Source organism: Acinonyx jubatus, chromosome E4, assembly GCF_027475565.1.
Source record: "Acinonyx jubatus isolate Ajub_Pintada_27869175 chromosome E4, VMU_Ajub_asm_v1.0, whole genome shotgun sequence".
Lineage (NCBI taxonomy): Eukaryota > Metazoa > Chordata > Mammalia > Carnivora > Felidae > Acinonyx > Acinonyx jubatus.
The window spans coordinates 43,335,206-43,360,107 of NC_069395.1; the positions used below are offsets into that span (position 1 = coordinate 43,335,206).

The 24,902-nt window shown below is 37.0% G+C and overlaps 1 protein-coding gene across 2 annotated transcripts in view; it reads left to right on the plus strand.

The window, feature by feature from the left end:
* The window catches only part of DHX9 (DExH-box helicase 9), a 51,364-nt gene that overhangs the window by 16,829 nt on the left and 9,633 nt on the right, over positions 1–24,902 (plus strand). Inside the window, exons 4-19 of one of the 2 annotated variants that reach the window (XM_027074387.2) lie at positions 3,239–3,353; positions 4,833–4,945; positions 5,717–5,865; positions 8,184–8,230; positions 9,852–9,988; positions 10,348–10,437; positions 10,534–10,695; positions 10,837–10,914; positions 11,920–12,111; positions 16,430–16,571; positions 17,006–17,088; positions 19,520–19,676; positions 21,645–21,745; positions 23,232–23,445; positions 23,640–23,734; positions 24,023–24,096. In XM_027074387.2, coding sequence (XP_026930188.1) covers positions 3,239–3,353; positions 4,833–4,945; positions 5,717–5,865; positions 8,184–8,230; positions 9,852–9,988; positions 10,348–10,437; positions 10,534–10,695; positions 10,837–10,914; positions 11,920–12,111; positions 16,430–16,571; positions 17,006–17,088; positions 19,520–19,676; positions 21,645–21,745; positions 23,232–23,445; positions 23,640–23,734; positions 24,023–24,096 — 1,949 coding nt within the window. Of the gene's footprint in view, positions 1–3,238; positions 3,354–4,832; positions 4,946–5,716; positions 5,866–7,230; positions 7,368–8,183; positions 8,231–9,851; positions 9,989–10,347; positions 10,438–10,533; positions 10,696–10,836; positions 10,915–11,919; positions 12,112–16,429; positions 16,572–17,005; positions 17,089–19,519; positions 19,677–21,644; positions 21,746–23,231; positions 23,446–23,639; positions 23,735–24,022; positions 24,097–24,902 lie in introns of those variants that run through there. The other variant, XM_015062864.3, reaches the window with a different exon arrangement.

Genomic DNA, 24,902 nt, shown 5'->3' on the forward strand with positions numbered 1-24,902 from the left:
GAGATTACTTAAAAATAAAATCTTTAGGGGCATCTGGGTGGCTCAGGTCGGTTAAGCATCTGACTCTGGCTCAGGTCATGATCTTACGGGTCGTGAGTGCTGACAGCTCAGAGCCTGGAGCCTGCTTTCAAAGTCTCTTTACCCTACTCTCTGCCCCTCCCCCACTCACAGTCCTCTGTCTCTCAAAAATGAATAAATGTTAAAACAATTAAAAATAAGTAAAATCTTTAAACAATAGTAAAAATAATAGTAAATACTAAAAACAGGTATAAAAACATGGAGCAGCGCTGCTCAAAATGTTTGTTACGGTGTAAGTATAAAAAGGAGTGCACAATTAGAAATGCTAATAGAGTGACAGCAGTTTTACATTTGTTGACTATAATAGTTAGAGAACTTGGGCTTGTATTTTGTATGTCTGATTTATATGTCTAGCAGTTCATTTTCATTGTATTTACAAAAATTTTACTCCCAGTGGATTAGGGGGAAAAACTCAAAACCAGTTCTTCTTTGCAGATAGTTGTAAAGTTAAGACAAGACCCAATGTGTCCACTACCACTGCCATTACTCTCAATGTGACAGATTTTTACTGAAGGATAGTGTTAAGTCTTAAAGAGATTTTACCATACTTGCAATCTAATGATTCAGCCTAATGGCAGAAGACACAGGACTTCTGAGTTAGAGACAAAGGATGTTTACTACTCATGGGATAGCAGGCAGCATGAGCTTCATGTTTGTATTGCCCCCCCCCCCATGTCCTTAAATCTTTTGGGGACAATATGGAGCAGGTCCAGGTAGATCCTGAGGGCACAGTTAATTGGTATTACACTTGAGGTACTTGGAGTTTAAGAAACTGTCGGTCTTAAAAAAAAAAAAAAAAAAGCTGCTGGCAAAACTGCAACCCTATCTTTTTTACTATCCTCATTAGGAAATCTGCTCCCTACCCTGGAGTAAGATCTTACCTCTGCCTTCCAAGGTTATTATTTGCTATTCAAACCTCCTTGAAAAGATGTTTAAACAAGACTTGGAGAGCCACAGATATTCATGGAGAATTGTCTTAACAGATAGAAGACTTGATGAAATATAGAGCCATACCGTGTTTCTGGGTGGGAGGTTGCATTATCATGTCAATCAGTTCCTTGTTAGGAAAGCCATTCTCCTTCAGTAAGTTGTATAAATTTAACATTCTTTGATGAATTAGATTTAAAAAGTTAATTAGGGGTGCGCCTGGGTGGCTCAGTTGGTTGAGCGTCCGACTTTGGCTCAGGTCATGATCTCGCGGTTCGTGGGTTTGAGCCCCATGTTGGGCTCTGTGCTGACAGCTCAGCCTGGAGACTGCTTCAGATTCTCTCTCTCCCTCTCTCTCTGCCCTTCCCCTGTTCACATTCTGTCTCCTCTCTCTCAAGAATAAATAAACATTAAAAAAATTTTTTTTAAGTTAATTAGGAAAAATAATTGCTGAAAAATAGCCAAGAAGAATTTGAAAGTATACCAGCTGATCCTACCACATATTAATGAAGACTTTTAACTATTGTAAGATTACAGTAGTTATATTTACATAATACTATTTCTAAATTAAAATATATATAAAATAATGCAGAACAGGTTTTGGACAGGAGAGGCCATCGTATGGAGGCTAGCACAAGAAGAAACTAGATTTGATCAGGAAACGAAAACAAAATAACCTTTTTGGACAGTAAGCAGTAGTAACAAAATTAAAAAAGGAAAAGGACAGTAAAACTTACTTGCAACTTGTATGACAAGAAATTAATAGCACTGAAATGTTAAATTCTTAGAAATTAATGAGAACAATGGATATCCAGATAGAATAATAGGCAAAGGAAATGTAAATTAAAATAATAGGCTGTTATAACAAAAAACTGAGGTAATATTAGTACAGGTATAAAACACTTGCTATAATTTCCAGAATTGAAGATGTAGAGAAATAGATTGTCGTATATATATAGTGCTGATGCACATATAGAATTGCAATTTTTCTGTAATGCACCTTGGTGCATTTTAAAATGTTGATGCCTTTTAGATTTAAAAAAATTTAAGTAATCCCTACACCCACATGGGGCTTGAACCCACAACTCTGAGATCGAGTCTATGCTCCACCAACTGAGCCAGCCAGGCACCCCAGGTGTTGATGCCTTTTAACCCAGGAATTTCACTTTTTTTTAATGTTTACTTATATTAGACAGCAAGGGAGGGGCAGAGAGAGACTGATACAGAATCCAAAGCAGGCTCCAGGCTCTGAGCTGTCAGCACAGAGCCCAATGTGGGGCTTGAACTCACGAGCCATGAGATCATGACTTGAGCTGAAGTTGAGGTTAAACTGACTGAGCCACCTAGGCACTCTCCAGGCATTTCACTTAAGTGAATCTTTCCTGAAAGAAGCCAAAGTACAAAGAGTCTGTGGCAGTGTTGTTCTATAAGTTAAGATCAGCTACAAGCTAAATGTTCATCAACGTGGTATTGCCTAAGTTATGCGTACTACTTCCATCCATTGGAGTAGTAAGTCATTAAAATTCATGTAGATTGATATTTAAAGAAGTAAAAGATGTATGTAAAATATTTTACATTTTATATACAGTGTATATAAGACAACTGGAAGTCTTTTCTACCCATACTCTTGGTTGTCTCCTCGGTTTCATCTCTCTCTTCAAGTCACTTAGGAGTATGACTTTCCTAGTTCACTTCATTTAAATAGTGGTCACGCATAGTGTCCCTTTTATTTTCTGCATAATTTTTCTTGGCAGTATTGTATTGTCCTTGACCTATTCTGTGTTGTTTTGCTTTGTAAGAATGTAGAATTATAATACAGCTATTTGAATATAGCTCTGTAAATACAGGACAGCTGTCTCTCTTGTTCATTTTTTCCTCAGTACCCAGAACTACATAGAAAGGGTCCTGACAGATGCTTCTTGAATGTGGAATGTATTTATAAAACTACTGAGTGGAAAAAGATTAACTATATACCATAAACTAATTGGACTTTTTTGGGAAAAACTGTTATTTGTTTACATATAAAATCTCCAGCTGGAGAATTATGAATAATTTTTACTACCCTTTTTTCTGCCTCAAGTGAGAACATAATAGGTTTTTAATCACTGAAAACAAAGATACTAATATTATGGAGATACGAAGGGGTGACATGTGGACTTCCTTTATGTGAAAGAATTTACTAGTCCCTGTGAGGGTGAAATTACTGACACCACCTTGTCTCTTCCTCTTGCAGGTAGCACCTCCCCCACCTCCACTTACCGATATACCTGATGCCACGGCAAATGCAGGCGAAAGTTTACCAGCAACCATGGGAGGACCTCTTCCTCCCCATTTGGCTCTTAAGGCAGGTAAGGGACTTGAAAGTGCATGTATGACAGTGGATAAGATACACATGATCCTGCTTAGTTATTATCTCTTTCTCATTTGGATAGAAAGAAATTACTATAGTAAACTCATAATGTTGAGAGAATGCAGGGGCTTCATAAGTTTACAAATACCACCAGTGGTTTCTCTTATTAAACATGGTATAGCCTGATTCCTTAGCTGTTGTTAGCTTTTACAAATTTTTTCTTAAAGTTGTAATTATTTTGAGAGCATGCATCTGAGAGAGTGAGGGCAGGGCAGAGAGAGAGGGAGAGCAAGGATGCCAGTCTGGCCCCACACTCTTCAGTGCAGAGCCCAGTGTGGGGCTCAGAACTCACCATGAGACCGTGTGAGCTCATGACCTGAGCCAAAATCAAGAGTTGGATGCTCAACTGACTGAGCCTCCCAGGAGCTCCAGCTTCTAATTTTTATCTCTGGCTAGATTTTGCACAGGCTAGAACATTTGATTAAAGGGTCTTGTTTATTGCCCTTTCTTTTTTATTTTTATTTTCATATTTTATTTTATTTATCTGTTCCAAGTTTAATTTTTGAGAGAGAGAGAGCATGAGTGGGCAAGGGGCAGAGAGAGGGAGAGAGAGAGAATCCCAAGCAGGCTCCACACCACCGTCACAGAGCCTGATGCGGGGCTTGAACTCATGAAGCTGTGAGATCATGACCCGAGCTGAAACCAAGAGTTGGATGCCTAACCCACTGAGCCACCCAGACACCCCTGTTGCCCTTTCTTGTTTCTGACTAATTCCTCCCAGATATATTGTAGACTTGTTTACTTTATGGATCCAAAGTGTTGCTGAAGTCTGTATATTATTATCAAAGCTTTTATTGGTCTGCCCAGTATAGGAAAGATTTACTAGGATCTTGGTCAAGCTGCTTAAGTCTCAGATCCAACACTTATGAAATGAGAATAACAGTAGTATTTACTTTGTAAGAAGATTGTTGTGAGGAGTAAATTTTTTTAAAAGGATGTCATAATCTTTGTAGAGCTAATAGGCAATATTCACTATCTTTCTCTATTAACTATCTTTCTCTGCTTTCCTACCAAGATTCATCACTTTCTTACACCTTTTCAGCTTCTCCTAATCCTCGTCACTAGTGCTAACAGTTTTCTCTCAAGGTCATAGTTAGCAAAGAAGCAGTTTTAACAAATTTAATCAGGTATCAAGTTTAATCAACTTGAAAATGTGTGCTAGATTGTCAGTAACTTATGATCATTGCCAGGAGCCCCTCTCTACATACAAGCCTTGAGATTATCAATTTAGACCTATACTCCAATCATGAAACACTTTTTAAGTAAGTCATGAAGATTTGGGGCCCATTTCCAAATAATTGAAACTTTGGCTTTCTAATTACAGAATGCCAAGCTCTAAGAATATTCTTTTGTAATGTTTTAGGATCTTCCTACAGTTTGATTCATTAAGAGAACACTAAATTTCTTTCCTTAATAGAAAATAATTCTGGAGTTGGGGCCTCTGGCTATGGTCCTCCTGGGCCCACATGGGATCGAGGAGCCAACTTGAAAGACTATTATTCAAGAAAGGAAGAACAAGAAGTACAAGCGGTAAGGCTGTCATCTTTTGTCACGTATCCAGGATTGTGACTTAGTGCTTGATTCACTGCAAGGTTCAAGATAATTCAGTTTAATAATTTGGTGATTCTTTTAAGTTGTCGTTTGAGACTACTTGTTCACACAAGACAGTATAAACCCAATCTACCCATTAACTCTGGTCACTAGGATCGCCTGTGAAATAACAGTATTTTTCAGGTGGTAGAGTGTGTCCTCATCTGCTTTACAGGAAATGTAGGTACCTCAGTAAACCTCATTTCACACGCAATCAGAGTAAAAATGTCTTAATAGGACAGCTTATTTTTCCACTTAATGTATTTGAAGTGTTAAAACCAACAAAAAAATTCGTCAGTGTTTCTTGGGAACAGTTTAAATACAGTACGTTTAGCTAATGGCTTGTTTATACAGTAGGACCACCAGATGCAGTAAAAACTAATTCTGGTTCAATTTTGACTAGGATTAGAAACTTTAAAAACCATTTTTGCATTATAAAGGATGGCACAAAGAAGATACTGTTATAATTTTTAATGTTTAAGAGAGTGGAGTGGGGGAGGGCCAGAGAGAGAATCCCAAGGAGACTCTGCACTGTCAGTGCAGAGCCTGATACAGGCTCAAACCCATGAACCATGAGCTCATGACCTGAGCTGATATCAAGAGTCAGATGCTTAACTGAGCCATCCAGGCACCCCTAAATTTCTTTACCTTAAATATGCATAACTAAACTAAAATTAATGGAGCCAAATTTAATTATCATTGATTCAACAGACTTTAGAGTCAGAAGAAGTGGATTTAAATGCTGGGCTTCATGGAAACTGGACATTGGAAAATGCTAAGGCTCGCCTGAACCAGTATTTCCAAAAAGAAAAGATCCAAGGAGAATATAAGTACACCCAAGTGGGTCCTGATCACAACAGGTTTGCTTGTTTCAGTCTTTTCCTTCTATAGTAAGGTTGTTTTGTATATTCATCGTTCTATTTTTGTACATGTTCTCTGATTCAGTTTGTGGATTAGAAGTGAATTGTGAAAACAAGTTGCGCAAGAAAAATTGTCCTTGATTTGTAATTAGTAGTTTACTAGGATTTTCACTTAGGTGTGTGATTTTTAGAAGTTCTGCAAAAATCTGTGTTGCTAGACTTTTGAGGTTCTCCTTTGTATCTGTGAGAGGCAAAAATCATAGCCACAAGTGGTGGTTTGTCTGTGTTTGGCTTAACAATTAGCCCAAGGTGGTGAGTTTATTTACTGTCGCTGTGGTATTGTTAAAGGTAGTAGTAAGGATTATTTAATGGATCAAGTTAGACACTCAAGTTTCAAAGTCTCGGGTGAACTGCATGCGTCTAGATCCAAATTTCCCTTTAGCTTTGAAAGTTGCCAGCTCTTGAGTCCTGTTGAAGTGTGTAAAGGCTTATTGTAAAGCTGAAGGATAGCTTCAGTCTTTGTATGTGAGTTAAATTAGCCTACTTTTATCCTGTTAAGTTTATAAAACTGAACATAAAGGGAGGTCATTGTAACAGTTGACAGTATGTTTCTCAGCCTGCTTGCTGTTCTTCCTGAGAGCATTCCAGGGTGTAGTAATTATTACTCCCAGGAAGGCTCATATGGATTAGACTCTTCTGGGGGCACTGTATTTTTATTGGAAGGTAAAGAAGGCTATGGATACCTTCTGGATGATTTAATTTGCTGTCCTTTATGTGAAATAAATTACTCAAAATGCATTAAAAGTATTTTCCTTGAAAATCAGAGTGTTCTCCCTTCATTACATCTAGTAATCCTAAAATAATTATTACCAAAATAAAATTTTGACACTATGATCAAAATGATGTTCAGAGCATGGTTCCCCCTGCTTCCTACTGTTTGTTCAATCCTGAATTCTCAAAATACTTAATTCTGACATCAGACTTTCTAAAACCCTTGGAGGTTATAAAGGAAGGATCCATTTATTGATTTTTCTTTAATATGTTGTCCTTCTGAACTGATTGAGCTCATTAGTATCACTTTGTGACTTTAAGAACCGATAAACCAAGCTTGTTGTAAAACATGTTTGATACCGGTATGACTCCTGATTCAAAGAATTGAAGAATTCAGGATATGACAATGAGGGAGGCAAAAGACCGTTGGGGGAGCTAGGACAGCATCTCCTTATGTCCTTTATTTAAAGGCATAACAGACAGCAACACCAGAGGTCTGTGTTCATAACACACATGTGCTGCTGCTTAGGCTGAACTAAGCAATCACATGGAAAACTATTGTAAACTGATTTCTGGTGTCGCTGTTCCCCCTAGGTGGAGGAGAATGAGATTGAGTGCTGACTTTAAGCCTGGCTGAGAAACATACTGGCATCGGTGTCATTAATGAAAGGGTGGATGTTGTTCCCCTGAAAGCCAGTGGCCTTTGACCCCTGAAGCCGCTGTGCCTGAAGGTCAGTTCACAAGAGGTATAGGAAGGAGTCTAACGTTTATTTTTTTCTTAAGCCTTACCTAACCTTTTATTCAAAGCACAGAGTCAAGGCTAGAATGTACCTGAGCAGTGGAAGGATCAGATAGCATACAGTTTTCAAAGGACAGTTTTTGCTTTATTGAAACCTAAATTCATTCCCTAGAATCTGCTAGTGGTTTTAGCTCTAACTTCCAAAAAAAATATCTTGTTCTCTGATTTAATAAATAAGTGTGATACAAGTTTTTTGTTATCAAGGGCTGCTTCCAACTGCAGGCATATACCAGACCCCTGCCTCAGGAGCCACAGATGCATGCATAGTGTTTGTATGTTCACGTGTATGTGTGCAATGCATGCATATATTTAGCTTATCTTAACAGATTGAAGTTATTAGTGGGTGGCCCATGCAAAGTGATCTTAAAATAATCACAATTATAATTTCAAGAATTTGGGGCCTATTTCTTTGCCCCAGGCTAAATGGAAAATTCCTTTTCATTGAATGTGTTCTAGCTATTCAGACTGCAACCTTTGGAGTAAGTAAACATCATCTAAACCTTAACATTTTCTTTTTTGTGAACAGTTGGCTTGTCAACTTTGATTATGGTTGTCTCGTGCCATGTTGTACATTATTTGAAGTTTACATACACTTGATTTATTCTAGGATTGAACAGAAATAAGTGTTTACAATGGTTTTTTGCTGTGACTTGCCTAAGCAGTTGGAAAGCCTGCCTGATTTGGGAGTCCTGGATTTAGTCATTTCTAACAGTGAAATTCCTAACCTTGTTTGTATATGTTGTTACAGGAGCTTTATTGCAGAAATGACCATTTATATCAAGCAGCTGGGCAGAAGTAAGTATTACTGTTCTTGTGATCTTCTGAGTCTTCCATAGTGGAGTAACAGTCTTCAGCCACATATATGTGAAGCTATATTAACTGAAAGAGTATTAATTGAAAGGTAGCATCTGGGGTATTTTAGAATATTAGTAATTCTATGAATTAGAGGGCTCAGTTTCCCAGTTTGCATATGAAAAATAGATCATGTTAGTATATTTCAGAGGGTAAGAAGAGATGGTAGGTAGGCAATTTAGGAGTCTACCAGTGTTAGAGAGCTTTAAAACTTTTTTAAATATCTTTCTACATGAGAATGTTTCCCAGTTTGTTCAGGTAAAACTAGCAAAGTGAAATTTAGAAAGTAAGTTAAATAGCATTTGAAGCCAAAGGTGGATGTGTAGCATTTCAGAGTCATAGAGTCAAGAAGAGGTGAGAAAGTTACCCAAAATAAACACAAAGAGGTTGGGGTTATTCATAAAGGAAGTAAAAAGACAAAGATCTGATCATGTATTCTCTATTCTAAGACCATAAGTTTAAAGCAGGCAGTGTTATTATACTTGAAAGGAAGGAACTAGTCCTGTGTACCTGGTTTTGTCCCTAATGTTGCTGGGACTCCATTTACTTATCTGCAAATTGAGAGAACAGCCTAAGATTCTATCCAGCTTGAGAATTCTGGAACTAACATCAATGATTTATAGTATATGAAAGACTTCTCATAAAATCAGATCTTCAAATCATCAAGAGATGATGTTGAATTTTGTTATCCTAGACTTTAAAAATAAGTTAGACTTTGAGTGGATGAGATACTAAGGGATGAGGATAAAGGCAGTATAATTTGTGCCATTTTCTTGAAGAATTTGAGTAGCTGCTGGCTTCATTCTGGTGCCAAGAACAGCAAACTGCAGGCCTCCGGCCAAATATAAGTTCACTACCTGTTTTATAAACAAAATTTTATTGGAACATAGCAACACTCGTTTGTTTATGTCAGGGGCTAGCAAAAAGGCAGGGGCCTTTTGTAAAAGGCCAGATCATAAATATTTTAAGCTTTGCGGGTCACATCTATCACCTGTTGTTATTTTTATAACTCTTCTAAAAACAGATAAGCCATTTTTAGTTCTTGGGCCCATAGTTTGTCATACTCTAGTTTAAGTGTTGTCTGTGGATGCTTTCGTGCTTTCAAGGCAGAGTTGAGTGGCTATGACAGACACGATATGGCCTGCCAAGCCTAAACTATTTATTATCTTATTCTTTATAGACTATCAGCGATTCCTGGAATCAGTGACCACTTTCGACCCATTTTTATTCCTTATTCTGTTTTTCAAAAGTTAAACTATGTTTTCTTTCTCTGTTTTAATGCCAGATGATATAAATAGTGACAACTTTGTTGAAATACGTTAACTGCTTTCATAATTATGATTTGTCTGTGTCTTTGTATCAGCCTGTAATCAAGATAATTGATACGCTGTTAATGCAATTGCTGTTGGTTAGCAGAATGAAAAAGAATTTACAACCTACTCTATTTGGGGGTGGGGGGTACTTTTGTACCTAAGCCCCTTAGTTGATGGGGCTTATGATGAGATTTTTCTTTACTCAGATGACTTATCCTATTGTCTTTGGTAATCCTGACCTTAAATTATAGGGATTTTCGCACGCGAACATGGATCAAATAAAAAACTGGCAGCACAGTCCTGTGCCCTGTCACTTGTCAGACAACTCTACCATCTCGGAGTAATTGAAGCTTACTCTGGACTTACAAAGAAGAAAGAAGGAGAGACTGTGAGTCTTTAGACTTAGTAGTACAGAGAGATACTCTTAAGATTCAATTTAGCTTTTGATTTGTATTTGGCTAAAGAAGTTTAATTCATAGTTTTAGGAATCTTACCTCAAGAAATGGAAATGGCCCTTCTAATCCTCTGTCTGGCGTGATGCTGTGTTCAGAGTGGGCAATGAGTAAATAATCATTAAAGTCATTTTTTCATGACAGGGAATTGACCTATTTGTTTTATGAATATTGTAGACCTAGTTAACTATATGCTCTTAACACTGCTATAGTAGTTTTGAGTAGTGCTCATATGTGACATAATTTTTATTCATATGTATATTACATAATTTTCATGGCTTTCCTTTTTCGATAGGTGGAGCCTTACAAAGTTAACCTCTCACAAGATTTAGAGCATCAGCTGCAAAACGTCATTCAGGAGCTAAATCTTGAGATCGTGCCCCCAGTAAGCATACAGTTATTTAATACACCTTTGTATTGAACATCTCTAGTCAGACAACTAACTGGTATTACCTTTTTTGTTTTTCTTGTTTTTTAATAGCCTGAGGATCCTTTTCTGCCTGTTGTACTTAACCTTGGCAAATTGGCTCACTTTGAGCCATCTCAGCGACAAAACCAAATTGGTGTGGTTCCTTGGTCACCTCCACAATCCAACTGGAATCCTTGGACTAGTAGCAACATTGATGAGGGGCCCCTGGCTTACGTGAGTGTAACATTGTTTTTGAGCTCAGACTCTTATCTAAGCTTTTGAATACATTTCATTAAGATATCCAGATTATAAAAACTTTTCAATTTAAATGTAAGTTATGTACTTTTGTTTGATTGTTGCCTTCCCATTTTACAGGCTACTCCAGAACAAATTAGCATGGACCTCAAGAATGAGTTAATGTACCAGCTGGAACAGGATCATGATTTGCAAGCAGTAAGTCATTGAAGATTTTAGACATACAGTACCCAGAGCTTCAGAACTTTATAGGTAGGGTAAAAAAGACAAAAAAAAAAAAAAAAAACAGTGGATGATACATTTTGCCCTTCTAGGAATATAGATCAAAGGTATTTATGAAACCAGTAATTGTAGTTACCTCTGAGGATAGTTTTGAATTAAGGGCCTGGGGTTGTTTTTTTTTTGTTTTTTGTTTTTTGTTTTTTTAATGTTTGTTTATTTTTGAGAGAGAGAGAGACCACGCGTGAGCAGGGGAGGGTCAAGAGAGGGGGAGACACAGAAAACCGAAGCGGGCTCCAGGGTCTGAGCTGTCAGCACAGAGCCTGAGAAGCAAGATCATGCATGACAGCCAAAGTCTGACATTTAACTGACTGAGCCACCCAGGTGCCCCAAGAGCCTGGGATTCTAATGTAAATGAAGACATTAGGCTAATACCCCCTCCTTTTTTTTTTTTTTTTTTTTTTTTTTTTGGCATTTTTAACTATTTCCTGAGTAAAACAACATTAACACCTTACAAGAAAGGGAATGTGTATTGAATGTTCAGGGAGAAAGGAGGAAAATAAGGGTGTGGACAAGGCCACAGATAGATTCTTCAGAAACTTAGTGAAAAGAGATAGTTCTGTTAATGATATAAATATGTATATTGTTTTATGGAAAAAAAATGTGGTTTTTAAAATTTATTTTGTTTAGAGAGAGTGCACAAGTGGGGAAGAGGGGACAAGGGAGAAAGAGAGAAACTTAAACAGGCTCTGCTCAGCTTGGCGCCTGAAGTGGAGCTCAATACCATGACCTGAGGCCAGAATCGAGAGTCGGACGCTCAACCGACTGAGCACCCAGGCGCGCCCTCCCAAAAATGTATTTTGAGTATGGAGCTAGTGGAAAGGAGGGTTTTTATAGAGATGGGAAATTTTTTATGATTAAGACAGTTGCTTCTAATGTATATGTTGGTAGAAATTTGACTGATATGTAACTTTTATAAAACAGATCTTACAGGAGAGAGAGTTGCTGCCTGTGAAGAAATTTGAAAGTGAAATCCTGGAAGCAATTAGTCAAAATTCAGTTATCATTATCCGAGGCGCTACTGGATGTGGTAAAACTACACAGGTTCCACAGTTTATTCTAGATGACTTCATCCAGAATGACCGAGCAGCAGAGTGTAATATTGTAGTAACTCAGGTAAGTAGTAAGCCAACTTAGAAGGTATGTGTCTGGTGTTGATCGAGTTTGAGAGTAGGAAAAACGTAGCAGCCAGGCTATTTCTAATTCTTTGATTAACTCCCCTTTGTAGCCACATAAGGTACTGAAATTGGTAGAACATTAGACCCTTTAAAAATTAAAAAAAAAAAAAAAAAAAATAGGCATTTAAGTCTTGTTCTAATTTCTTACACTGATGGGCTGAACTGAGCCATGTGAGTGATTCTTTTTGTCCTGGCTAGGGGGAGTCTTTTGGCCTAGAATCAGACAGGACTGAGAGTACCTTCTTAAGTTCACGTGCAAATCTTGGTCCTCCCCAACCTACCACCTTAATACTGAGAGCAAGAGTAGGCAAGCTAACAGAACAGGTAATGGTTGACGCTAATGGAATGGTTACTTTCTGCCAGGTTCTGTTTTAAACAGTTGGTATTTTTTTTAACTCCTTTAAAGTTTATTATGACTGTAAGATGTACCTATTATTTTGTTTAATATTTCTCCTTCAGTAAATTAAGGTACAAAAAGATACTAAATAAATTGCTCAAGTTATTAACACAGGATATGGTGGAACTAGGATTCAAAACCAACCGACTTGCCTTCAGGATTCTTCCTTTTAACTACGACATTGTATTACCTTATTAGCAATAGGGAAGAGCTGATTAGCTCTTCCAAATCTTCTCAGGTTAAAGCAGTTCTCATCAGCTCTAACCCAGTACTTCTGGCACTTAGAAGGAGAGCATTGCAATAAACTAGATACCATCTCTCAGGCTGGCTCAGACCTTGACTTAGGGATTCATAACCTGGGACACACAGTTGATATTTGGGAAGGAGTTGTGAACCTTGAAATAGCAAAACATGTTTGTGCCTGTGCGTTTATGTGTATATGTACAAATCATATTTTTACAAAATTTCTGAAATTGAGGTATATCTTTTAATTGGTTTCTGTGTTTGATATGACAGTTGGGTTTTTTAGCCTAAAAAAGAATCACTGAAGGAATGAATGTTGCATTAAAAATCAATGCTATCTTAGGCTTAAGAGATATGGTAAGTCTGCATTTTTTCTAGGAAAGGATCCTTGGAGCTTTCTTCTTTTTCTCAAAATGTTCTTTGATTACCCCTCCCACTCCCAACACTGGCTGTGAATCCTTTGCCTTACAGTGAAAGTTCTAACCCCAAGTACTGTGATCAGTAAAATATCCTTGCTCTTAATGTTTACCTATCTTGTAGGAGGTGTATTGTTAGGAGTCTTAAGCTATCCTCTGCCCACCCTCCTTACTACAGCTCTCCACTTTTAATCTCAAAAATAGTCATCTAGGAAGAAATGCAGAATTCAGCAGATGAGCTGAAAACCTGTGTTCTCACACAGAAAGTGGTTCACATGTCATGAGTAGAATAAAACCGCTTCTTAAGTAAGAAGGTGTGTTCGCACTAGCCATCCAATAAATGTCAAAGCCAAGTTGATCCAGCCAAAAATGGCTTTATGTGTTCTAGACAAAATTGGCTTTTGTGTTACAGTCTTCAGCTTCGTGTAACTTGCTTACTAGCGTGTGTCCCTTCCCAAATAATTTGTGGACATTTCCAACGGCTTGATCTGTAAAATGCACAGGTTTCCATAGATAGACTATAACAAATGTAAGCAGTGAGCTACAGGATGGAAGGGTGTGTCAAATGTTTTACTCCTTTGCATATGAAAACAGCTTTCATTTCTCTGTTAGTCCTCTTGTTTTCTTTGATAAAGTGATAGAATCATGAAGTTGAAAGATACTTCAGAGAATTATTTCATCTTCTCAGTTGGGAATGTAGCTTGTGTTCTAATTTTGAACAAGTGACTGAACTGTTACATTGAATCTTTTTGTCCTAGTGCTTGTCCCAAAATCAGTCTCTGATGCCTTTCCTGTAATAAGTCTTTTTTTTTTTTTTTTAACATTTATTTATTTTTGAGACAGAGAGAGACAGAGCATGAATGGGGGAGGGTCAGAGAGAGAGGGAGACATAGAATCTGAAACAGGCTCCAGGGTCTGAGCGGTCAGCACAGAGCCCGACGCGGGGCTCGAACTCACGGACCGCGAGATCATGACCTGAGCCGAAGTCAGACGCCTAACCGAGTAAGCCACCCAGGCGCCCCTGTAATAAGTCTTTAAAAGCTTAAAAATTTGTATGATGTCCTAATGTTTCCTTTGTTTTAATAAACTTTTATGCACTTTATCATACTCTTAGGAAAAATTCCATCAGATCATTTATGAATAAAATCTTTCTTTCTTCAATATGTATTTTAAATGGATTTTTTTTGTTTTAAAGTGAAGACTGTTGAGGAAACTGGAAGCTGAGAGGTCAGAGAAGGATACAAAAATTAAGGGAAGAAGATTACAGGGTCATTTGTCTCTCTGCTGTTTTGATGAATAGTCCTCTTGATACTGGTGTTTTCTGTGCATATTCAAGAAAATGTGGCCCATAGTGCTTCTGAAGATGGTTGTTTTAGCACCTCTTATGTTAATTTATAACCTTTTTCATTCATGGCTTTCTTGAGTCTCTTAAGACAGTTGTGTTTGGGGGCCATAGAGTTAAGAACTACAATAGGTACTAATTAAGGAATATGCCATCTCCTGTCTGTAGTCATTTTAGAAGGCTGGAAACTACAAAGATGATAGACCTGAAAGTGGCACCAAGGAGATAAAAATCAACCCTCAAGTATCCAGTAACCTATGAATATACCTCCAAAGAGTCAAATATCCTAATAGATTTGAAGTTCTTCTAAAGTCACCTAGTTAGTAGAAATGTTGAGAACTTCAGAAGAGACAAAAATAGAGCAAGGAGATAATAGCAGTGTCCGGAATTTACCTGTTTGTAGAATGCAGCAAACTTCTTGAAAGGTCCCGGAAAACATTGTGTTTTGTGCTTATTAGTGGAATATCATTTTCACATTTCCTGATACAAGTATATAGCAGAACTCTTCTCTTGAAGGATAAATACAGAGCTCAGTTCTTCATGTGATGCTTGTTCACAGTTAGTGAGGTGCAGAGTACAGGTCAGTAGTGGTCAGTAAAAACTAGCATAGGTCAGCAAATCAAGGTACATAAAGCAGAGTATAAGCTCAGGAAAATTCAACACCATGTGTTCAAGAAGGCATCTTTTAATACCTATGTGGACAGGATAAATATGAACTAGGTGATTGCATACTTACCTATATTGGTTATTAGCCCCATTACCTAAGAGACTCTTAAATTAAGGATAGAAAAGTCATAAATCATTTTTTTGTATTCAAAGGATATTGATAATTTTAGTGAAGTCCTTGAATTTTTGTTACGGATTCTTTTCTTTTTAAGATTGTTACTCTCTGATTTCTTAAATAGTACTGTCATAACCTGGGATAACATACTGATATTTAAACATGAAACTCAGAAAAAGTTTTCCCAAGCAAGGAACTTGTACTTTATAACCCTGCCATCAAGAATTTTTTGACAAAATCAAATTCAAGTCAACTTCGAAGCATTCAGTCTTTATAAATCTGCATGTACCTCCAGGATATCATAATAGCCATAGTATCCACCATGTAAATATTGTGTGCCTACAAGAAAATGAAATACTTCAGAAGATTTTGTTTTCAGAAAAATTAAGGTCCAACGCTTAAAACATTAGCCTACAGCATTCCCCCTGGGTTTAGCATATTTATTGCTGGAAATAGTAATATACGCTCTAGTTTTCCTCGCCATGTAAGCCATGAACAGGCGTGATTTCATTCAGTTTTCTATCTCTAGCACTGTCTATGGCTCCTGATACAAATATTCAGAGACTACTTTATGAGTTAATAAAATGATCAAATGAAAGATGGTCATAGTACATATGGCAAAGAAGGAGCGTATTTACCTTCTAAAAGCTATACAGCTCAGTTAAATAATTTTTTAAACATGTGCCCTCGCTTTGATGCGAAGTTACAGGAACCATCTCCCCACTGTGTGCCTACCCCCTTCCTTGCTGGAAAATTACTCTGAATATCATTAAGCATTTAGCCCAGTGGTGGAGAAATTTTATTTTCTATAAAAACCTGAGGATTCCTTTATATACAGAATGAAAAACGGCATTTTTAAGAGTCTTGCCACAGAATTAAATGGTAATTGTTTTTGTTATGATTTATCATAATAAATTTTGGAGTTTGCTGAAAAGCTCATTACTATTAATTGTGTTGATTGTTGAGCTGGCAGTGATCTGGCAGTGGGACAGATTTACTACACTAACTTAGTCACCCTAATAAGTATAACTGTAGTTTTTTTAGCTTTTGAATGACTTTCTTTTTTTCTTATATCAGCCCAGGAGAATAAGTGCAGTCTCCGTGGCTGAGCGAGTTGCATATGAGAGAGGAGAAGAGCCTGGGAAAAGCTGTGGCTACAGTGTTCGATTTGAGTCCGTCCTTCCCCGCCCTCATGCCAGCATAATGTTTTGTACTGTCGGTCAGTAATGGGTTTTATTTTGGCCTTTCGCTGGGGGTTTATATTGTGTCGTTTATGAAGAAAACTTGGTATGGTGCAGAGTGGCTAGAAATGAGAACTCAGGAGCCAGTCTTAGAATTCCAGTTTAAATAGAACTTCTGGCACTTTTTTCCAAAATGGAGAGCATGAAGTTACCCTCTTGTTGTAGCTTAGGTTAGTAGAGTTGCATCTTTTAATACTCTTTTCGTCAAACAAATATGTTTCAGAGTACACTGTTAACCTTTTTAGTAACTTAAGTATTCAGGTTGCTGTGTCATTCTTAAAATGATGGTGGGGTTATATTAACTAAAGCATAGTGATTGTCTAGAAGTTTGTTTCTTTTCACTTTTTATACTTCCCTACTGTAATCAACATAGAAACTTAACTCCAGGTGTTGCTCTCATTTCCTTTTCCAGGTGTGCTCCTAAGAAAATTAGAAGCAGGCATTCGAGGAATCAGTCATGTAATTGTAGATGAAATACACGAAAGAGACATAAATGTGAGTAACTTGAAAGTTAAAGTACTAATGCTAGGATTCTGAATTTAAAAAATTAAAAAAGTAGAATGTCTTTCCCTTTCCCCACTTTACATCTTCTATCAAAATCAGAAACTTCAGTCACTAATACAGTAGACAACTTTTTAGCACAGGCAGTAAACCTTTTTTTCTTGGTTAAATGCACTGAATTCTGAAAGTAAAGTTCTCTTGTTAAGTGTCATTGCAGTGATTAGTAAGAGCTAGCATAATTCAGCAGCTGAACTATTTATGACTGAATCACTGATAGAATTTTAATAATCAATTTTTCTTTGAACTGGAGGTTTATCTATGGTAAATGTTATTTTTAAATTTTATAGAATTAGTAATGTCTTTTTGGATGTGTGCGGCTCTGATCTTTTCAGATGTTAATGATAATCATGCTCTAATTAGGAAACTAGAATTTATTTCACACCCTTCCCTTTTTTGGTTTTTGGCAAAAATAGTATACAATTACTATATAATTGTATGATTTGAAGATTGATACCATAAAGCAACAATTTGTTTTTATGCCACCATTTTCCATATCCAGAGGTGTCATTGAATAGACAATATGTCATTCAAACTGTTAGCAAGCCACTGTTGCTCAAAACATTCATTGGCCTTTTCTTCAGACAGGACTCTTACAGCTGTTGTTGCTAGCCATCTTTATTTTGAGAAAACTTTGACCTTTATGGTTGAGCTAAAATGACTAAGAAAGTTTGGTTTATCAGATAACTTTTAAAATCTGAAATTTAACTTTCCAGTAGGATAAAATTTTTGTGGTTTTTGTCATTCAGAATCTCTTGAAAACTGTAGTTCTTTTTCTAATGAACTTAATCAAAATGAAATGTTTCAAAACTGTCTTCACCAGCATGGGTACAATCCAGTCTTTTTAGTTTATTCCAAATCCTACTGGAAACCTCGTGGATCACCATTGCTATTTTCCTAAAAAAGATAAAATTAAAAAAAGTTTTGGTCAGCTTTCCTTCAAAGACTGTCAGGTCAATATGAAGGTACCATTCAATGAAAAAATGAAAAAGTACCTTTGCAGAAACTATATTCTCTTTCAGATGAACCTTATCCTAAATTATCCAACTTACAGATGAATTATTCTAAATAATAGAGGAATAGGAAAATTCAGCAGTGCTGCTGGATTAAAAGCTTAATTACCCGAGTCATTTGTATTTTGTATATTAAAAACGAACAGCTAGAAAACAAAAGATAACATTGCTGTAGTCAGAATGTCAAGTACTTAAAGAATAAATCAATCATATAGATGTCCATTCTTCCCAAGTTGATGTGGTTTGAATGCAGTTCTCCTCAAATTCTCTTCAGTGTTTTTCATAGAATTTAACAGGCTGATTATGAATATTTACAGAGAAAATTTATGGCCCCAAATAGCCAGGATTTCTGAAGAAGAGCAGAAAGGATAGTCTTGGCTTTCCAGATATCAGCACTTAACTTGGAAGTTCTAGTAATTGAGATAGTATAGTCCCTGGGTTGACCATTTGACCACTGAATTATTCAGAGTGTAGAAACAGATGGTGTGTTGAATGCACCTTTGGTAAAAGAGTGATGATGTGTTGGGTCACTGGGAAAGGGGAATAGGTTCTACAGCAAATAGAGCTGGAAACAGATGGTCATCCATAAGGAAATAGGTGCAGTTGGATCCTTCCCTCCTATCTAAGTACAAAAATCAGTTTCCAGATAGATTAAGGATAAATGCCAAAGCAATTTAAAAACTCTTTAAATAAAAAATATAAGTAAACATCTAGATGGCACTGACCAATAGAAATATGTATATGTCTGTAGGGTACCTGCATAGATGAGAGAGGAAAGGTATATGAAAAGGAATAAAAATTCAGGATCGTTTTCTGTAGTTGAGGGAGACAGTGATGAGCAAGAGGGCTTTGCAGCCAGAGAAGAGTTTACAGCTATAGGGCTGTAGCTTTTGTGTTATTTGGTAGGTAGATGGGTACGGTACCTTATTAAGTAATAACTATTTTGGCCATTATTTTATTTGAATGAACCAAATACAACCTTTGTAACATTGTAAAACATTTTAGCTTTGCAGGTGGTTGGATAACTGAGTTTGGGCTCATGGCTTTCCCATTTTCTGTAGCTAAAGTTTGTTTGCCTACAAATAGAAATTTCACTGAAAATTTTGATGAATTCTTTGCGGTCGTTTTTTTTCCTCTTCTCTTGTCCAAATAGCACTCATTTCTAATCCCCACAGCTATTAGTCTAAAAACTGTTGTTAAAAATTCTACTGAATTTCACAGTGGCCCTCTATGTTACACTTCTGGAAGCTACCAAAGAACCTGAATTTCACTGATGTCTGCATAACAAGAAATCTCTTAGGTGTCTCTCATTAGAATGAACTTACGCGATTGTATTTTCATTTGTGTTTTAATAGACTGACTTCCTTTTGGTAGTGTTGCGTGATGTGGTTCAGGCTTATCCTGAAGTTCGCATTGTTCTCATGTCTGCTACTATTGACACCAGTATGTTCTGTGAATATTTCTTCAATTGCCCCATCATTGAAGTTTACGGAAGGACTTATCCAGTTCAAGGTAAATAGTTTGGAGGTGGGATGGGAAGGTAAACTTCTTTTATGCATTAGTGTTTGGATTTGCTTAATCTTGGAGATTGGAATAATAGTTCTAAAGACATTTAAAATACAGGCCAATGTAGAATATCAAATGAATCATGGCATTTTTGGGCTTTTAGTCAAACTATGGCAAGTGTAATCTGAGGAGCAAGAACAAGTTTCATTCATTTCTTGAGGAGTTGGCAAGTCCAGTAAATTTCCTGGCTCTTCCTTACAGCCGAAGATAGCTTTCAGAATTATATACAGTCAGGTGTAAATCAGTATAGCCTATAGATGTTTATGGGAGATAACAGTATAAGCAGCCAGAGTCAAATTAACAAGAGAATCTTTCTTGGAGCCAGAGCAGGCATATTTTAAAATGACATTAAGGTGTGTGTTTCAAGATCAAGTATTTCTGATGGTTAGGACCTCCTTTTTCATAAGATTTTATTATTACCGTTTTTTAGGACAGCCATCTAATAGCTTGGTTAGAAAAATAAATTCTAGCACAGTCAAATTCAGGGCATGAAAATAAGCTAAAAATTTTGCTATGTGGGTATGAAATGATAAATGGCTATTTAGCATGCTATTTTTTTTTTTTTTTTTGAAATTCCAAAGTAAGAGTAGGCCTAAAATAAAAGCCAGGGCAGTTGTATCTTGTGAGGGTAAGGGTGACAATTCTAAAACTGCTTTACATGTATATTGAGATTGAAAAAACAATTAAGTGGATGGCAGATGGGGGAGTCAGGTTTACTGTTGGAGTTTAGAGGGTACAGGTAAGTAGGAGGGAAGCTTTGAATAAACTGGGTGGTATTGGATTACAGTTAGAGACAATCAGTAAGATGTCATGTTCAGATACAAGTGAGTAGATAAATCATTACAGATATGTATGGATACACAGGTGAGTATACATGCATATATTTCCTAGCTCTGTCTGTTGACCACAGTGATGGAGACTGGGACACAGGAGCCAACCGGAAAGAGCTGGAATAATTTGACCAAAAAGAAAGGAACATAGTACAGAATTATAACCCTAAGGATAAAATAAATGCCCATGAATCTATATGGTGGTTGAATAAATAAATGGGTAACAAAGGCAGATCTCATATGGAATAATTCCCAAAAAATTATGTACTCTCCTCCTTACCTTGAAAACATGACTTACCTCCCAGTCCCTTGAGTGTATTGTGCTTAATGACTTGCTTCCACAGAGTAGAGTGTAGAAAGGGAGAAGCAAAAGTAACTTCACAGTAATTTGGAGTATACTTGTGTATTCTTGTATATATACTGTTTGTAGTAACTTGGAGTAACTTAACAAACACTACCTCAGGTGAACAAGTTTAACATCATCAGTGATGAGTCATGTAGGTTGTGTGTACCCTTGGTATAATGTGATGATTTGCGCTTGGGACTCTTAGCATATAGAGGGGAAGTGTTCATAGATTGAGACATTTCTTGACCCAGCAGAGAACCTCGGGGATATAATTGGTCAGCAGATACTCCAACTTTGCTGATGTCCCTCCCTCTTTAGAGTAATAACCAAAGGGAGACCATTTTATATGTACGTCTTGATAGAGGAAGGATGGACTACAGTATATTATTGTATAGACCTCTCTTTCCATATCTAACTGCTGTACCATGGGAGTGTACAACACAGTGCGTGTGCCCTGCAGCCATACCACAAATGTTTGATTATTGTATATAGGGGATACCCTGTCTGGCTTAGTGGGAACATGAATGAGAGACACTTCACCCACCTGCAAGGCCCAAGCCTTAGTCCAAACACTAAGTTTGGAAAAAGAGGTTATTAACACTGGAATTTCTTGCCAATTGTGAATAATCAGATTGAAGGTATTAAGGTAATTTTGAGTTATGAATTAGAAAATGAGTTTTGAAGACTGTTCCATTCTGAAAGTTGACTGTACTTTACCTGACTGGATTGTCCTGGCAGAATATTTTTTGGAAGACTGTATTCAGATGACCCACTTTGTTCCTCCACCAAAGGACAAGAAAAAGAAGGAGAAGGATGATGATGGTTTTGAGGATGATGATGTAAGTGAATCTCATGGAGAATTTTCATTAGGGACAGGTGGTTAAGGCAGTGAATGGAATGATTAAAAAGTTGCAATGAGTTACCATTAAAGAAAACCTTTTTAAAAGCCATCATGTTTTTTAATTAATTGATGTATTTCACTCTAAAGAATTCCATGTAGTGACAAGCTCTTTTCATACCACAAGTTAAATCATCTCTGGAGAAAGGTCAAAAGGAGGAGGAGGAAATAGTAAGATGTTTAAAGGCCACATGTGGTTTTATAAGAGTTTGCTATTACATTTTCTATGGGCCAGAGTACCTGGGAAGCTGGTAGAGAGGCAGTCTTGTGCCCGACCCCAGCTCTACTAAATCAGAAGTTACATTTTAACAAAGTCTCCATGTGATCTATATATACAATAAAGTTTTCAAAGCAGCAGCCATCCTCCTAGATTAGAGAGATTGTATGGTGATGACATTATCAGATGGAGAGTATTAAATCAGGGAGTCAGGAGGGATTTCCTAAGAAGAAACAAGAAAGAAAACCGACATTTATTTTGATAGCTCAATCAGTGGTAATATAAAAATTCATCTTGTATCTGGAAATTTGAACAGAATAAATACTAAAAGACGGTTTAGCAGTGCAGAATTCAATAATCTGGGATATTTTTAATCAGAAGACTTAATATAAATGAACAACAAATTAGTTTATCGGGGGAAAAAAAGACCAGTTGTAACAATTCTGTTTCTCATTACTAAAGGTTTGGTTTATCACTGAATCTCAGGCAGACTTTATAGAAAATTCAGACACTTTTTATTTTTTTATTTTGAGAGAGAGTGGAGGGGTAGTGGAGAGAGAGAATCCCAAGCAGGCTCCATGCTGTCAGGGCAGAGCACCACACAGGGCTTAAACCCCTGAACCATGAGATCATGACCTGAGCTGAAATCAAGAGGCAGATGCTTAATCGACTGAGCCACACAAGTGGCCCAGACACATTATAATAGAAATAGATGATCAAGTGAGCTGCCAGGAGGACATTTATTTAAAAATTAAAGGACTTCATGTTTGGTATGAGATGAGCCTGGGAATTCTACAGGGAGATATTGTGTATAAGTAAAGTAATTATATGGTAATTGATACATAGGATCATAGAACTTAATTAGTAAGGAAAATATTTTTGAGAAGTCAACAGAGTATAGTCCTAAGAGAGATAAATACATTTGGTAGATGGAGCCATTCAAAGTTGCAGAATCGAATTTAAGAGATTGTGCTTGGATTTTGGCATTGCCAATGTATTTCCCATACATAGGTCATGAGAAAAATTTGGTATCTCAGCATGTAGCAGGTTCTACATTTTTAGAGCTTAAATTTCTATATGCAGATCTGATTAATCAGCTAGAATTAATAAGGACATTAGGTGTTATTTGAATGTGAAGAACACATCCAAGAGACACCTCATGAGCTGCAGTAATTGAGACCATTCAGAATATGTCTCCTAATTTTTGCAGGCAAATTGCAACCTTATCTGTGGTGATGAGTACGGTCCAGAAACCAGGATGAGCATGGCACAGTTGAATGAAAAGGAAACCCCTTTTGAACTCATCGAGGCTCTACTCAAGTACATTGAGACCCTCAATGTTCCCGGAGCAGTGTTGGTGTTTCTGCCTGGCTGGAATTTGATTTATACTATGCAGAAGCATTTGGAGATGAATCCTCATTTTGGTGGGTGATTCTTTGAATTCTTCGAATTCTCACACAATATTTGACAGTGAAAGTTAATATTTTTGCTTGTTCCCTAGCCAGTGTGAAAACAAAATGTAGCATTGTGTCAGTATTTGAATAAAAGTATGCATTACGTAGAGCAGTTTTAAAATACGCTATTATTTTTAAACTTTAACTTTTCCTTATTCTTATAGGAAGCCATAGGTATCAGATTCTACCTCTGCATTCTCAGATTCCTCGAGAGGAACAGCGCAAAGTATTTGATCCTGTACCAAGTGGAGTGACCAAGGTAAAAAATAAACATTTACACTTATGGGTTGGGAAGTTCCATAGATTCTAAGCAGATGTTATAGGCCTTCAAAGAGCTACCCCTAAAAAATTGTAATCCAGCTAAATTGAGGAGGGAAAAAAGGGTCTTCTCATTGTGAGTTAAGTTTTTCATAAGTCAGGCTGCAGGTGGATGGTTTTTTAAGGCTCCTGTAATTCTCTTGTCATTTGTTACATAAACAAATCCGTTCTTTTAAGTGCATAGTAGAATATTTTCTGAAGTACAATTTTTCTTAATATTTCATCACAGGTTATTTTGTCCACAAATATTGCCGAGACTAGCATTACCATAAATGATGTCGTTTATGTCATTGACTCCTGCAAGTAAGTTTCCAAGGCACCTATTTGCGTAGAGTAAATCTGAAGAATGTTCCATGTAGTATCTAGTATCGGAATCAAAAACACCTTTTTTTTTTTTTAATTGAAATTTTGTGTTCTTGTACTGTCAGAATTGCTGTGCACTATACATACTATGATACAGGCTAGTTAGTAATTCTTGGTGTTGATTTGTCATAAGTCTGTTATAGTAGAAAGTGAAAAGCTTAACACTAACTTCTGAGCTTCCCACTGCTCTTGTCTGCTGATGTTTGCTCATTTCTCATTGGGTGTTTCCGTTGACCACTGCCACACAGTAGCAGGCTGGTTAGTGTATAAAGATGACCAGTATTTATCTCATGATAAGATATCCTACCTTTGAATCATTTACTTAAGAATTAAAAAGCTTCAAAAAAATCTTAAAAACTTCATATTTGGTACATGATGATCCTGAGAAATACACAGGGATGCGTTGTGTACAGATAAGTACACGAGACACCCAGAGAGAAGAAAACGTCAAAACTTTGTTATATCTGGCCCATGTCTTCTCCACATAGTCCCACAGCTTGTCCCAGCAGTCGAGAAAGATCTGCCAGTGCCCGTTCTAGGGACTGGCGCAGAGCACGCAGCCCTATGGGCCACTTCCAGTCTCTTGGTGCCAGCTGCCTATGTGGATCGTTGAAGGAATCTGAGGTTGCTTAGGGGTTCAGAAAGACCATGCAGGCACCAGTTGGTGAGGTCATCAGAAGTGCCACGTATTCTGGTTCAGCACATAACTTTTAGGTCACAGGTAGCCTGGAAGTTAAACTAAACAT